The 13,412-nt window shown below is 43.1% G+C and overlaps 1 protein-coding gene across 1 annotated transcript in view; it reads right to left on the reverse strand.

The window, feature by feature from the left end:
* LOC311002866 (corticotropin-releasing factor receptor 1-like) overlaps nucleotides 1–10,373 on the reverse strand; it is a gene marked incomplete at both ends in the record, with an annotated part of 109,922 nt that extends 99,549 nt beyond the window's left edge. The window contains 3 exons of the mRNA XM_083994429.1: nucleotides 1,161–1,223; nucleotides 5,822–5,909; nucleotides 10,344–10,373. Of these exons, the coding sequence (XP_083850555.1) occupies nucleotides 1,161–1,223; nucleotides 5,822–5,909; nucleotides 10,344–10,373 (181 nt within the window). The remainder of the gene's footprint in view (nucleotides 1–1,160; nucleotides 1,224–5,821; nucleotides 5,910–10,343) is intronic.
* Nucleotides 10,374–13,412: the final 3,039 nt, after the last annotated feature.

Here is a 13,412-nt window from a genome sequence, read left to right on the forward strand (position 1 = left end):
AACGCTCTACAGCTCTAGGCCCCCGAGTGCGACCATCGACTGGTGGATGTTGCAAAAGCATGTGTAGAGATATTTTGAGCACAACAGATGGCAAAGTCACGGTTTTAAAGTTCTGCCCCCATTTACTTCGCTGTTTAACTGCAGTGTAGCGCAGGTCAAGTTATTTATCTGCTACTTTATAAAAGCGAGTTTGGAGAAATGTCAGGATGATACTGTCTGTGTGACGACCGTCAGGACGCTCTGATGAGCCGAGGTTGAACTTTATTACTGTTACTTTGTTTCAGTGTGTCATGGTTTGATTAATGTGGGGGAAACTGTGTGACACACTTGTTTTAATCCTCCTTTCATAACGTTAAAGGGATAGTTCAACATTTTGGCAAATTGGCCCATTGCCATAATCCCTATAGTCTTAGCAGTAGGTTTGTTACCTTTAATTGTCGGTGCAAGCTCTTTTTAGAACGGCGGAGCAGAGCCGTGAGCTGCTCAGAGCTACGCTACGGAGGCTCATGGGATTTCTTGGTTTCTCTCATTAAACTCATCAATTACAAAATCCAACAACTCCACAACGCTCTGGTGGACAAGTTGTGAGCTGCACATTCACCACGCTATGAGATAATAACACAACGTTACCAGACAGAGTTGTTTTAGAGGGAAATTCATGCAAAACCACTAATGCGCGTTGCCTTCAGGGACAGTTTTTCATCAACAGTCTCTGCATTTCCCTCTAAAACAACTCTGTCTGGTAACGTTGTGTTATTATCTCATAGCGTGGTGAATGTGCAGGTCACAACTTGTCCACCAGAGCGTTGTGGAGTTGTTGGATTGTGTATTTGATGAGTTTGATGAGGGAAACCAAGAAATCCCATGAGCCTCCGTAGTGTAGCTCTGAGCAGCTCACGGCTCTGCTCCGCCATTCTTAAAGAGAGCTTGCACTGACAATTAAAGGTAACAAACCTACTGCTATGACTATAGGGATTATGGCAATGGGACAATTTGCCAAAATGTTGAACTATCCTCTTAAAAGATTTCAATAGAGTTGTATTGTTGAATTGATTGATATATAAACATGTAGTATAGCCTTAAAGCTGGATTAAAATGTATCCTTTCTTTTTTTTCTTATTATTCCGTGATTTCCCACAACAATTGTCCCGACTACTCACCGCTCCACTGGCTGGTGGTGGCGTTGATCAGGGTCTGGTTCCAGGTGGCGGCCAGGGACTGCACTGTAAAACCCAGGAGGACAGATAGAGAGAGAGACAGAGAGAGAGAGATCCATCAATAACCTGAGATCTTTGTTTGCGCACTTTTAGTAGAGGCTTTGAAATCTCATTAGATTCAGCTTAACGGCGACAAAGGGTGAGGCATTAAAGGGCAACAGTAAACATTGGTGACAGACCTTTCCCCGAGCAATAACAGGACGGTAAGCTGTGAATATGAATGTGGACGTGCCCCCAGGGGGGGTCGGAGAGGGGAGGGGAGGGGAGGGGGGGGCTATTATTCCTTTAATAACACAACAAGATTTAGATGAAAATATCCAGAAACGAGGCTCCTCCGCGAGGCAAAAGTGGGCGCTTAACTCTAATGCATTGTTTTTATTTATTTTTAAACCAGCGTTTTCGCACCTGTTTGTTTTTTTTGTTTGCGGCGCCAGAGAAAATGAATTAATCCAAGTACAAAAAAGAGCGGATTAAGCCGTGGAGGAATCGTTTGTTCAGACGTCTGACAATGACAGAGATTTACATTTTTTCTTCCCTGACAGCGAACAGCTCTGGAAATAAAGACGTCGTGTGTGATGATGATGTTGTTATTATTGAATGAAGACACAAATCTGGCCGGTTTAGTTTCTCTCAACCAAACTTCAACTGTTTTGTTCCGTCTTTAAAGGGATAGTTCACCCAAAATTCAAATTTCACTCATCCTCATGTCGACTAAGGGCTGGGAGAAGTTTCAGAGTCCTCCGTGCCTTCTCTGAGTAACGGAGGGTCCACGCACCAGTATTTCAATCAAATCAATCAATCAAATTTTATTTATAAAGCACCTTTCAAAGCAAATAGATGTATTTGTCCATATAATGGTTGTGAATGGTGCTCACTTTTCTTCATCCAAAAAGACACACCAAAAAACATCCAAATACCTCCATACTGCTCGTCTGTAATGTCCCTCTTGTATTGAAGCCCCAACATGAGAAATTGTTCCGAAAAAATTAAATAAGTCTATATTTCAAGCTTGTTTGTAGCGGAAGCTCCCAGAGTCTCAGTATCTCAGTTCACTTCTCTTCCTGTGTCCCGGCGGAACAATTTCTCATGTCGGGGCTTCAATACAAGAGGGACATTACAGACGAGCAGTATGGAGGTATTTGGATGTTTTTTGGTGTGTCTTTTTGGACGAAATTTGGATTTTGGGTGAACTATCCCTTTAACCAGCTCTTTGTTTAACCACGGACACTAATTACTCCAATTAGCAGCACTTCGTTAGCACCGGTGATGGAGGAATCATTAATTATATGAAGCTGCTAATCCCCGGTGATGCTCGTTTACTTCCGACTCAGCTGCTTCATTCACCTGTGATCCGATCTGGATTGTTCAGCGTGTTCTCATTTAGACCTTGAGACGAGGTCAAGTGTCGTGTTTGTGCTTTAGATGTGAGCGGTGTGAAGGAGACGAGCGGTCAGACAGATCACTGACACCGACACTGAGTAATAACCAGGTATGAAGTGTAAACAGTGTCTCTGACGTCTCTGTTCAGCTTTAGTTTGATGCACGAGCTGCAGGCGTGGACCAAGAAGAGTTGAGTTGTGTTAAACTTGGTCATTTTCAGGGTGAATTTTCATATAATTCGCTTGTTTAGATTCTATTAGACACATGTGAATATATTCTTTCATCATGAGTCCTTTCACAAAGACAGCAACGGTGATGCAGCCAGAATGTGACATGATGGGGTTTTTCTCTTTTGGAGTGAGGTGGATTTTTCTAAGCTTTCACTGGCGACTAAACCCATAAACCAACCAATCATGTTGCATGGAAAAGGAGGTATGTCACAACTTTCCACAACACGACATCATGACAACAATAGGCTGGTTTACATGGAGCCAAATATTCCAATTAGAATCGGTTTAGAGTCCAGACTGAATGAAAATGCTCCATAAAAACAGCTCAATCAGAGTAAAAACAAACAGGACCAAGCTGAATGAAATTTCAAAGAAAGGTGCAATTGGGTCACTTCACAGAGGACTAAACCCAAAAGAAACAACTGGAGCACTCGATATAATGCAGGGGTTTAATAAAGGTGCCCAACACGAATGAAATCTGAATTAAATTTCATTAGGTTTCAGAGAGGTGGAATAAACCTTTTCTTAAACCGAAAGAAATTAAAATTGTGTCGTGAAAACGGTAAAAATGAATGTTGAATGTTTCGTTCTTCCTGCTCCGTATCGACGTAAATGTGTAGTGACGTTTCTTCACTTGCAAAAGCTTGAATGAAAGTGTGAAAACTATGAACAACTACTGAGCTGATCAGACTATAGATCAGTCGCAGGATGTTTTGATTTCTGGAGTTCTCAACAGGCCTGAACATTAAAATCCGACCGGACCGGACCTGCAGGTGTTGAAGCCCGGACTTGATGCATCTCACTAGCAGTAATTCTCGGCCTGAACCCGACCGGACTTGGACAAAAAAAGGTTAAAGTCATTTAGTCCAGCGCGTCCTGCCGGGTTGATTGGGTCGGACACACCGTGGGTCACACGGCTGTAAAACGTCCGTTCTGAATTAAATGCAGTGGCTCATGTAAACACCAGATTAGATTAGATCAGATCACATGTAAACAGTTAAAACCTGAAAGACTCATTCAGAACGAATTCAGTCAGAAAGAGGAAAACGTCTCCATGTTTGAACCCACATACAGTCATGTCAACAACCTGCGTCTCTCACCTCCCTGTCTCGTCTCAGGACAGAGATCAGACAGAGAGCTGGTAACAAGACGACGGTTTGAATAATGAAACAAACCGCTGTTGAGTCCGTGAGGGATAATCAACCAGTAGGTGTGTGTTGGTGTGTTGTACGTGGAGGCAAAGAACCACCAGACGAGAAGCAAAACTCTGGTTTATAATCGTCGTGTCTGTTGCATGTTCAGTTTTATTCGTCACTTCCTCCGGTGTAGAACGACCTTAAGGTTCAAAGTTTTGCACAGTTGATGCCATGTTCGCTCCAAGTAACTCGAGGGTTGAAGGGATAGTTCACCCAAAATTGAAATTTCACTCATTATCTCCTCCCCCTCATGTGGACTAAGGGCTGGGAGAAGTTTCAGAGTCCTCCGTGGCTTCTCTGAGTTACAGGGGGTCTTGGTGTAGCAGTGCATGTCCATATAACGGTTGCAAATGGATACCAACTGTCTTCATAACAAAAAGACACACGAAAAAACATCCAAATACCTCCATGCTGCTCATATGTAATGTCCGCCTTGTATTGAAGCCCCGACATGCGAAATTGTCCCGAAAAAAATTAAATAAGTCTATATTTCAAGCTTGTTTTGTAGCGGAAGCTTCTCGAAGCTCCTCTTCCCAGTTCATCCAAATTTGACGAACTGGGAATATTTGGATGTTTTTTGGTGTGTCTTTTTGTTACGAAGACAGTTGGTATCCATTTGCAACCGTCATATGGACATGCACTGCTATGCCGAGACCCCCTGTAACTCAGAGAAGCCACGGAGGACTCTGAAACTTCTCCCAGCCCTTAGTCCACATGAGGGTGAGTAGATAATGAGTAAAAATTTCAATTTTGGCCTAACTATCCCTTTAATGTTTACCTGCCATAAACCAGAACAGACCCGTCGTTGTATTCGCTTTGAGCTCAGCAGCGTCGAATGATCCAACTGGGATCACGACAACGTCCAAAGTTAAAAGTTGACGTCTCGTCTCGTACGTCCATCTTTATTTTCAGTCGTATGTTGTTTTTTTGTGGGTTGCCAGGTTGTGGGAAACAGAAGGGTACAGATTTTTTACTTCTACTTTGTGCTTCATACACAAAGCTGGCAACATAAAAACGTATGGATGGTGATTATTTTTAATAAAGGTTGAAGGCCGTGGAAAATTGAGGATTACGTGATGAAAGAAGGAGATTGTGCTGAAGTGCTGGAAAAACCCACGAGTGTTGACAGGTAAAAAAATCTGGTGCCTGCTTCTTAAATATGAGCTCCTGCAGCTTCGCCTGGCGTTCGTATTACTATAAATTAAATATTTCAGCCTCCGAGTGCATCACCTCGGTCTGTTCCCTTAACCTTTCAAAGACTAAATGATTAATCGATGGGTCAACAACACCGATAATCGACACCTAGATCAATAAAAGGGGAAGTCGTTTGCGGCTCTCGGGTGCAGGGGATTCATCACGGAGCAGCGTGACAACGTCTTAAACACAGAGAGAGCTTTGTTATTACCACAGAGCTACCTGAGACATCTTTATGGGCTGGAGCCGCAGGCCACGTAATGAGGAGATACGTGCGCGTTTAAGTTTAACCAGCTGCTACTGTGCTTGTGAGGTCTGCACACAAATGGAATAATAGGAAAAGACAGTTTGCCAATATCCACAAGGGGAAAGTTGTGACGGACGACGAGGCTTTGGCATTTAGCGGCTCCCGTCGAGAAATGGAAAAAGACTGAACATCAATTCAATCTTCGAGCGGATCAGCTTCAATTCTCAGGTTGGTTTTTATAAGCGCTCCTCTCTCTTCTTTTTTTTTTAAAAGCCTCGTGGTGGTAAACATCTTCCTCCTCCCTCCTCCTCCTCCTCCTCCTCCAACAGACCGACAGACCGCGGCCGTGCAACTTACACGAGAAATTCCCTGACAGCATGAGCAGAGCTTCACATGTCAGATCTGCCAGGGAGGCCGACGGCAGGAGGCTCACGATGGCACACACCTGCAAACACACAGAGAGAGACACACACACACACACACACACAGAGAGATAGGTCAGGATTCATCAGATTAAACACTGCATGTCGTTTGCCAACTGCTCCTCTTTTTTTTCTTTTTTTTCTAAACTCCCCTGCGAACGGAGCAGATGAAGTTGTGCTGAATCGAACTGAAAGACTCTCGCTGCCCTTGAGCAGTAGAAGAAGATGCATGTATTAACAACTCCCCTCCGCTAATGCGCCGCTCCTAATTCTTCGGGAGCACTTTGTAGTCTGTAATCATCTCTCTCCCTGTCAACAGTCTCGCATGTTTACAGATATGAATACGAATGCTCGATAAAATATAAAAAAGGCAGAAGACATCACTGATTAGCGTCTTCTTAACGAGAGAGAGGCTGTAATGATAAATTCAAGATAGAGGACGTGTGTATGTGTGTGTTCTTGTACATGCTACATTCTGAGGACCGGAACGAGTTTTTAACCAACAGACTGAGGACATTTTTGGGAAGTGAGGACATTTTGGCCGGTCTTCACTTTTTCAAAGGGCTGTTTGAGGGTTAAGACGTTAGGTTATAATTAGGTTTAAATTAGGTTTAGAGCAGGGGTCTCAAACATGTGGCCCGCGGGCCAAAACCGGCCCGCCAGAGGGTCCAATCCGGCCCGCGGGATGAATTTACCAGATTTTAAAATTACATAGAAGACAGAAGAGGCATTATGTTGTTGAAATTGCATGTATTTTTCTCAAGAAATTTCAGGTTGGTCATAATATGTTTTGTAATAGGATAGTTCTTTAATGTAAACATCTTAATAATGCGCTTCTTTGCACTAAAACAAAGAGAAAAGTTTAGAGTTCTTATCATTTATAGGATATTATGCTATTATTTTACCAGTCCGGCCCACTTGAGATCACATTGCACTTAATTTGGCCCTTGAACTAAAATGAGTTTGACACCTCTGGTTTAGAGTAATGGTTAAGTTTAGGCATTTGTTTTGGATGGTTAAGGTTAGGGTGAGGGGCTAGGGAATACATTATGTCAATGACATGTCCTCACAAAGATAGATTTACAAGGATGTGTGTGTGTGTGTCCTGCTTTGCATGTGTGCTGAGGGGGAGGAGCAGTGAATAATGCACATAATTTTTAAACAGCAGCAGCAGCTCATGGACGTGGATGGTGGATGTCGTGTGTGTGTGTGTGTGTGTGTGACATTAAGTGTCTGTGTGTAGGAATCACAGCGCCTTTATTTAGGTGACAACACGGCGAGCCGAGGTCACGGTTCACAGATTAATATTTCATCCACACATTTCACTTTGATCTCCACTGGATTCCTGCTTTCCTGTTCTCTTTCTGTTTTTTTTTCTTTCTCTCTTTCTGTATGAGTGTATGAGTGACATCTGGAACCGGTCCAAACCCCCCCCCACCACCACCACCCCCCCCGTCTCCGTTGAAGGTTGGGACAAACATCCAAGTTGAATGTGCTTCAGGTTGCATGTGGAAACACTGAACCACCGCCGCCGCCGCTGCTGCTGCTGCTGGGCTGGCACACAGGCAGCATCTGTCAGAGGCTTTTTTTATGAGGCACAAAAGACCACAAAGACTGTAAAATGTCAGCAGCTTAGCTCCTTGTTTGGGCTAAAAAAAAAAAGAAAAAAAAAGAAACAACCTTTCCTAATTGACCCCGGAGCTGTTGTCCTTTATCCCAGCGGACACTGCTACCCCATAAAAATCCAGCGTTTCATCTTCCTGAACTCATCAATAACTCAGCGGCTGCAACTGTGCACCTTTTCACATCTTTCAGATTGGAAACTAAAAGGATTGTAATTCATTAAAAGCCCTCGTTTTTGTACAAAAAGCACATTTCGTACCTGCCGGTTACAGCAGCAACAGTGAAACGTAGTCACATCTTATAAAATGCTGGATGCCCCAGATTTTCAGAGGAGGGTTCCTGACGCTTCGCTTCACGCCCGATGAATCGTGGAGCAGATATCGTATCAGAGGCCGGTGTAACCTACTGTACCAGCTGTCCACCTCCTCCCAGGTAATTAAAGCTCGACGGCTGCTGACAGCCACAAATGTACACAGCAGGATAAAACAAGCTGCTAATTTGCCAAAGGATTTCACCAGGGAGCTTCGTTTTTTTTTTTTTTTCTCCCTTGCACTGCTGGAGGAAGATTTCAGCTGCTTTACTTTGATAAAAGTGTTAAACTATGTGTGAAGGAATAAAAAAACACTTCATTAAAAGTAAAAGTCCTGCGTTTAAAGTGCCAGCAGTGGAAAAACGCCAAAAATAGCCTTTCACATGATCATTATTACTGATGCATAAATGAGTGAGCAGCAGCAGCATCTGTGGAGCTGCAAAGATCTCCACTCTTATAAAAAAGGAGATTTCTGCCGAAATTAGAGTCTGGAGAAACTTATTTCACGCCGCATTAAGACGATTCAACTTCCTGTTTGATTAAATCGCCTCAGTTTTTAAGTATCTGGTCATTTAAGGAGGTTTCTGGTCCATGTGTTCACCTCCAGGGGGGACGGATCTATTCATCTCTCAATAACTTGTGGTTTTATCAGACCACAGAGAAGCTGAGTGCTTATAATCCACTCTCAAAATGTCTATTTAGGCTGTTTTTTACGACAGACAACAGTATAACTCTTAGGTTTTCACACAAAACTAATGCTTCTGATTCATCTAATCGCCCGTGATTATCCAACTCTGATGTTTTCAAGGTTAAAAGTCTTTATAATCGACGGTCTCCCTGATGCAGAGGGAGCATAAACACATGCAGCACTTTGTTTTTCACAGAGGCCAACACCTCAAAACTACCTCACAAGTGTCCGACAGGCATCAGAGTCAAAGACTTAATTGACTTGATAATGCATTATGCTTCGGAGGGGAGGCCAGAAATAACACTCATTATGCACAAGTATAGTGTATTATCCAGTATTTCTCAGCAGCAAAGGAAGGAAGCAAAGTGCATCTACTCCTGTTCTGTACTTTGAGATGGAAATATTGCTTTTCTTTTTCTTTTTTTTCTTTTTTATCATTTAATCAATAAGATAAATGTTGGCTCACAACCCACCCTGCAGTAAAAAAGCGGCTAAAAATAGCTCCCGTCTTTATAACCAGCTGCAACTATTCTGTATTTTTAATCAGGTATAAAAAAACAAAAAAACGTTGAAAGCGTGACTCATCTGGCCTGTCATCGTCATACAGTAGTAACCTATACAGTAGTATACGACGTTTCTGCGTTAACGTCAGCTCGGACCGACTTCTTTAAAAACGGATTCAGGTCCAGTTTCTCTGGTTCTCGTGGTCTGACCCGAGCAGAGCAGAGCAGAGCAGAGCAGGCATGTGATATGTGAGTTGCAGAGGCAGTGGGGGCCCAGCGAGCTTTTAAATCACAACAATGTGGACACGAATAGAAAGCAGAGGGTGGTGGTGTAGTGTTGGTGGGTGGGAATGGGCTTCAAAAAAAAAAAAAAGGGTTCAGAGGATTCTCTACTATTCTTAGTGTGACAGTTTTCCTTTTCCTCACACAATGGGTACAGGAGGAGGCAGATGAAGTAATTCACCTCAGGCATCATCACTGTCGTTGTCGTCGTCGAGTGCAACGAATCCCTGGCTTCCTATTGTTAAAGCCCCTCTGTGTTCGGAGATGGTATCGGATAATGGATCTTCTACGACAGCGAAAACATGAACTTAAGCCTCAACTTTGTCCAGGGAGAAGTGGAAAGTGGAAAAGTGGAAAGTGGAAAGTGGAGGTGTTATGTGGAGGGGCAGTTGTGCACTTGCTGCTGCGTTAATTAACTCTCTTTAATCCTCAGTGTCACAAATCCTGGTTCCTCAGAGTCCCAACAGGAATCATGTTGTTTTTCTTCTTTTTTTTTTTTTTTGGTGTGTGTGTGTGTGTATGTGTGAGTTTTATTTCTCATGCCATCTTAACCCGTGAGTTCATGTTCCTGTGTTTACAAGTAAACACAACATTTGCAGCTTCAGCACTTCGATGAACTAATATGATGCAGATTGTTCTCAATGCTCCAGTGGGGAAGGTGGGAAAATAGGAAAGATAAGTCTCCCTCTGGATTACTGTCCTGGTTCAAAACCTTTCTTTTTTTTTTGCTTTCAGAAGAGAGGCAGCAGGATTTATTCTTTCTTTCTTGCTTTAAGTGGATGTTGTCTCTCTGACATGGAGACAATATCCAAAACTGACATCTGGAGGGGAGGATAGTGTGTTAAATCCCTTCACGTCAAGATTATATCTACTCAGCTCCAATCTGCCAGAATAAGACAGATCCAGTAGCTTCTATTCAAATATAGATATATACTGTATTTTTTAATTAAATGTCTAAGAAGAAGATGATGAAGAAGGAGAAGAAGATGGGATGAAAGGCGAGGAGGAAGGGGAGGAGGAGGTCAAAGCGCAAAAAAGGCGCAGAACTTACCTCAAGCAGAAAGAAGCATTTGCGACGCATTTCCACTCCTTTATTTTTCACATAATTTTCATGTGGGTCGTTAATTTTCTTCTTTTTCTGGTGACTTGATGAAATCCTGCTCTGCACACACACACTCACACAACACACACACTATCCCAGAAAAGTCGCAGCAACACAAAAATGTTTTTTCCTTCCCTGATGGTGCCAAAGATGTTGTTGCTGTTGCGTGCAGCCAGAGAAGAGGAAGAAGAAGAAGCCACTGTCCGGTGGGTGATGTCAGAGGTTATGATCCATTACGGTAATTCAATATAAAAGAAAAGAAACAGAAAAAGAAAAAGAAAAGCCCGGGAGCGCAAACATTTCATCCAGCAGCCTCCGGGGTGATGAAGTGTCCTCTCCTCTCTCGGGTTGAACACGCGGCTCTAATGAAGTCGCTCCGGTCAGTTTGTGTTACCGGACTGGAAACCGAATCCACCGCGGAGAGACGCGCACCATCAGCCGGCTCCAATGCGCCGCGCTGCGCTGCTGCCGCTGCCGTGTTAAAAACCCTGTAGACCCCGTAGTAGTACCCTGCTGTACCCTTCAAGCCTGGCCCCGGAGCGAAACTCCTCTTCTCCTCCTCACACGCATGGTTTACTGCGCAGGTTACCCGGAGCTGCTACACCGTCATGTCCCCCCACCCCCTGCTGCTGCTGCTGCTGCTGCTGCTGCATATCCAGCTCCTGAGTCCTGACTGCTGTGGTGGTGGTGGTTCTGCTGCTGGTGCTGGTGGTGCATGGGAGCCTATAGACAGTCTCCTTGACGCGCCGCCCACGTTGTGCCACTTTGACGGGGAGTAGCCAGATCTATCTATCCAACAACGCGACTGACTGAGGAATTACTACTCCAGTCCTCTGTGCTGCGCGCGTCTTGGAGTTAATTATGCATCAGCTCTCCGCCGTGCCATGCCTTGCCGTGCCATGCCGTTCCGGATCCTAATCTTTAATCCCCCTTCGCAATCTAGATGTCACTGCTGCAAAAAGAAGGAAAAAAAAAAAAAAGTTAAAGGACGCACCCCGGGATAAAGTGTTTTTTGGATGGGGGTGGGTGGGTCCATGCGCGCATCGCCTAAAGAGAAGAGAAGCTCTTATTAAGCAATCCAGGAAAAAAAAGAAGAGAGAAACCCTTTTAACATGTGTCCCAATTTACAGCTGAATTAGTGCCAGAGCCGCTCTGCGTTAACAGATTTGGCTGTGAGCTACTGACGGACAGATGGTCCCACTGTGTCAATAAAGTTCACTGTCCCCCGGGATCTTTTTAAATAAACTAAAAAAAAAAAAAAAGAACACCCAATGGAAAGTAGTTCCAGAAAAACATGCTCTTTAAATGACAGATTTAGTAAAACTCTAATGTGTCTCATGCTGCTCAGATTAGTGCTGAAACAAAACCCATCCATCAATTAGTAAATCAACTATAATTAATGGCAAACAAAGGGATTCAGATTTAAATTAGACTTAAGCTGATTAAAGAAACGAGAAAGGGGGGAAAAAACAAATATGTTGGAAAAATAAAATAGGCTACATGTTGATTGGGATTTTAAGAATCAGACTGCTCCTTCCTTGTTGGCCACTAGGGGGCAGCAGCAGCTAACATGTTAGCAAAACAAAATCCCCAAATTTAATACAAACGCAACGTTAAAATTGATAAAACAGCATACAAATAACAGCTAAGCTTCACATTTCATCTTAAGAGTAGCCTACGTAAGTTTTGTTATTGCTACATCGCTAACATTAGCGTTAGCAGTTGTTTATAGGAGAAACGTTCTGATGCCAAGACAAAATTAATTTGGCATAAAATAGCTAACCATTAACAGCTAACGTTTACATTTTACGTGAAAAGAAGCTTAAATTTTGCTTTTGCTATCATTAACATTCACAGTTCTTTACTAACCAATTAGCAGAAACATTTGGATGCCAAGACAGTGTTTTTGCTATTGCTACGTAGCTAATGTTAGCGTCAGCAGAACCAGTAGCCTAGTACAAACATTTCGAGTTCAGCATCAAACTTTTAGTAAAAAAAATGAAAAATTAAACAAAATAAACTAAGCATCAGGCTACAGAAACATTAACTCCCATATCTATCATTAGCATTCTTGCTCAAAGCGACTCACTGTAGCCTCACTGCCGAAAAGACGCATTAAGAACTCTTGTATCAGAAAGATAACAAAGGACGAAGCTCTTTTGAAGTAACAAACACTAAAACTGACTCCTGGGAAGAAGAAACCATGTTTGGCAGAAAAATAACTTCTACAAACTGTTTTCCAAACTTCTCACACAGGCATCATCTTCACCAACCTCTGCTAATTAGGTAATGCTGGGTTTTTGACGACAACCTACCTTTCATCTCCAGTCATTAGAGTCCAACGCTTCAAGTCATCAGACTCCAGTATTCACTAATTGGTGGATGTGCTCTTGCTTTGTAATGAGTTAGCAGGTAAATGTTCAGACCTCCTCAGCTCAGCTAATTATTTATCCGTCCTGACCACGACTGCACCGTTCTGGTTCATTCGTACTGCTCTCATTGCAGAAAGCAGCTGTCATTATCAGACCTGTTCACACAGCCAGAGAGCAGCTGGTGAATATAATGGAGCATTTAGCAGCTAAAGAGCCAGATATTTCCCTCAGGAGCTGGTGGAGACCAAACACAGGGCTAAAAGCGAGGGACACAGGTGGACTCAAACAGGACACCAAATGAAGCATCATGTTTTAGGATGTAGAAATAAATATGATGTTTGCAAACAAGTTCTCAGATTAACTGAAATTGTCTCCATGACTTGTTTCCGCTGCCCCCAAGTGGCCAAATACATTATTTACTGTAGGTTTGAGCTGCCAAATGATTCAGTATGTTCACCGACTCGTTCTTTGATCTGTTTTTTGCTGCTTGCTGCAGCTGAAACCAATGAAATTGATGCAAGTAGATGCAAAAAGATGCAAATTGAAAACCCAAACAATATAAGATGGAAGGCATCAGTAGGTTGTTGTAGCGCTGAGAGGAACTGCACAGTCCGGTCATAACTCCTCATGGGGTTTGTGATATAGA

The sequence above is a fragment of the Trachurus trachurus genome, assembly GCF_905171665.1.
Source record: "Trachurus trachurus genome assembly, chromosome: 19".
Classification (NCBI taxonomy): Eukaryota; Metazoa; Chordata; class Actinopteri; order Carangiformes; family Carangidae; genus Trachurus; species Trachurus trachurus.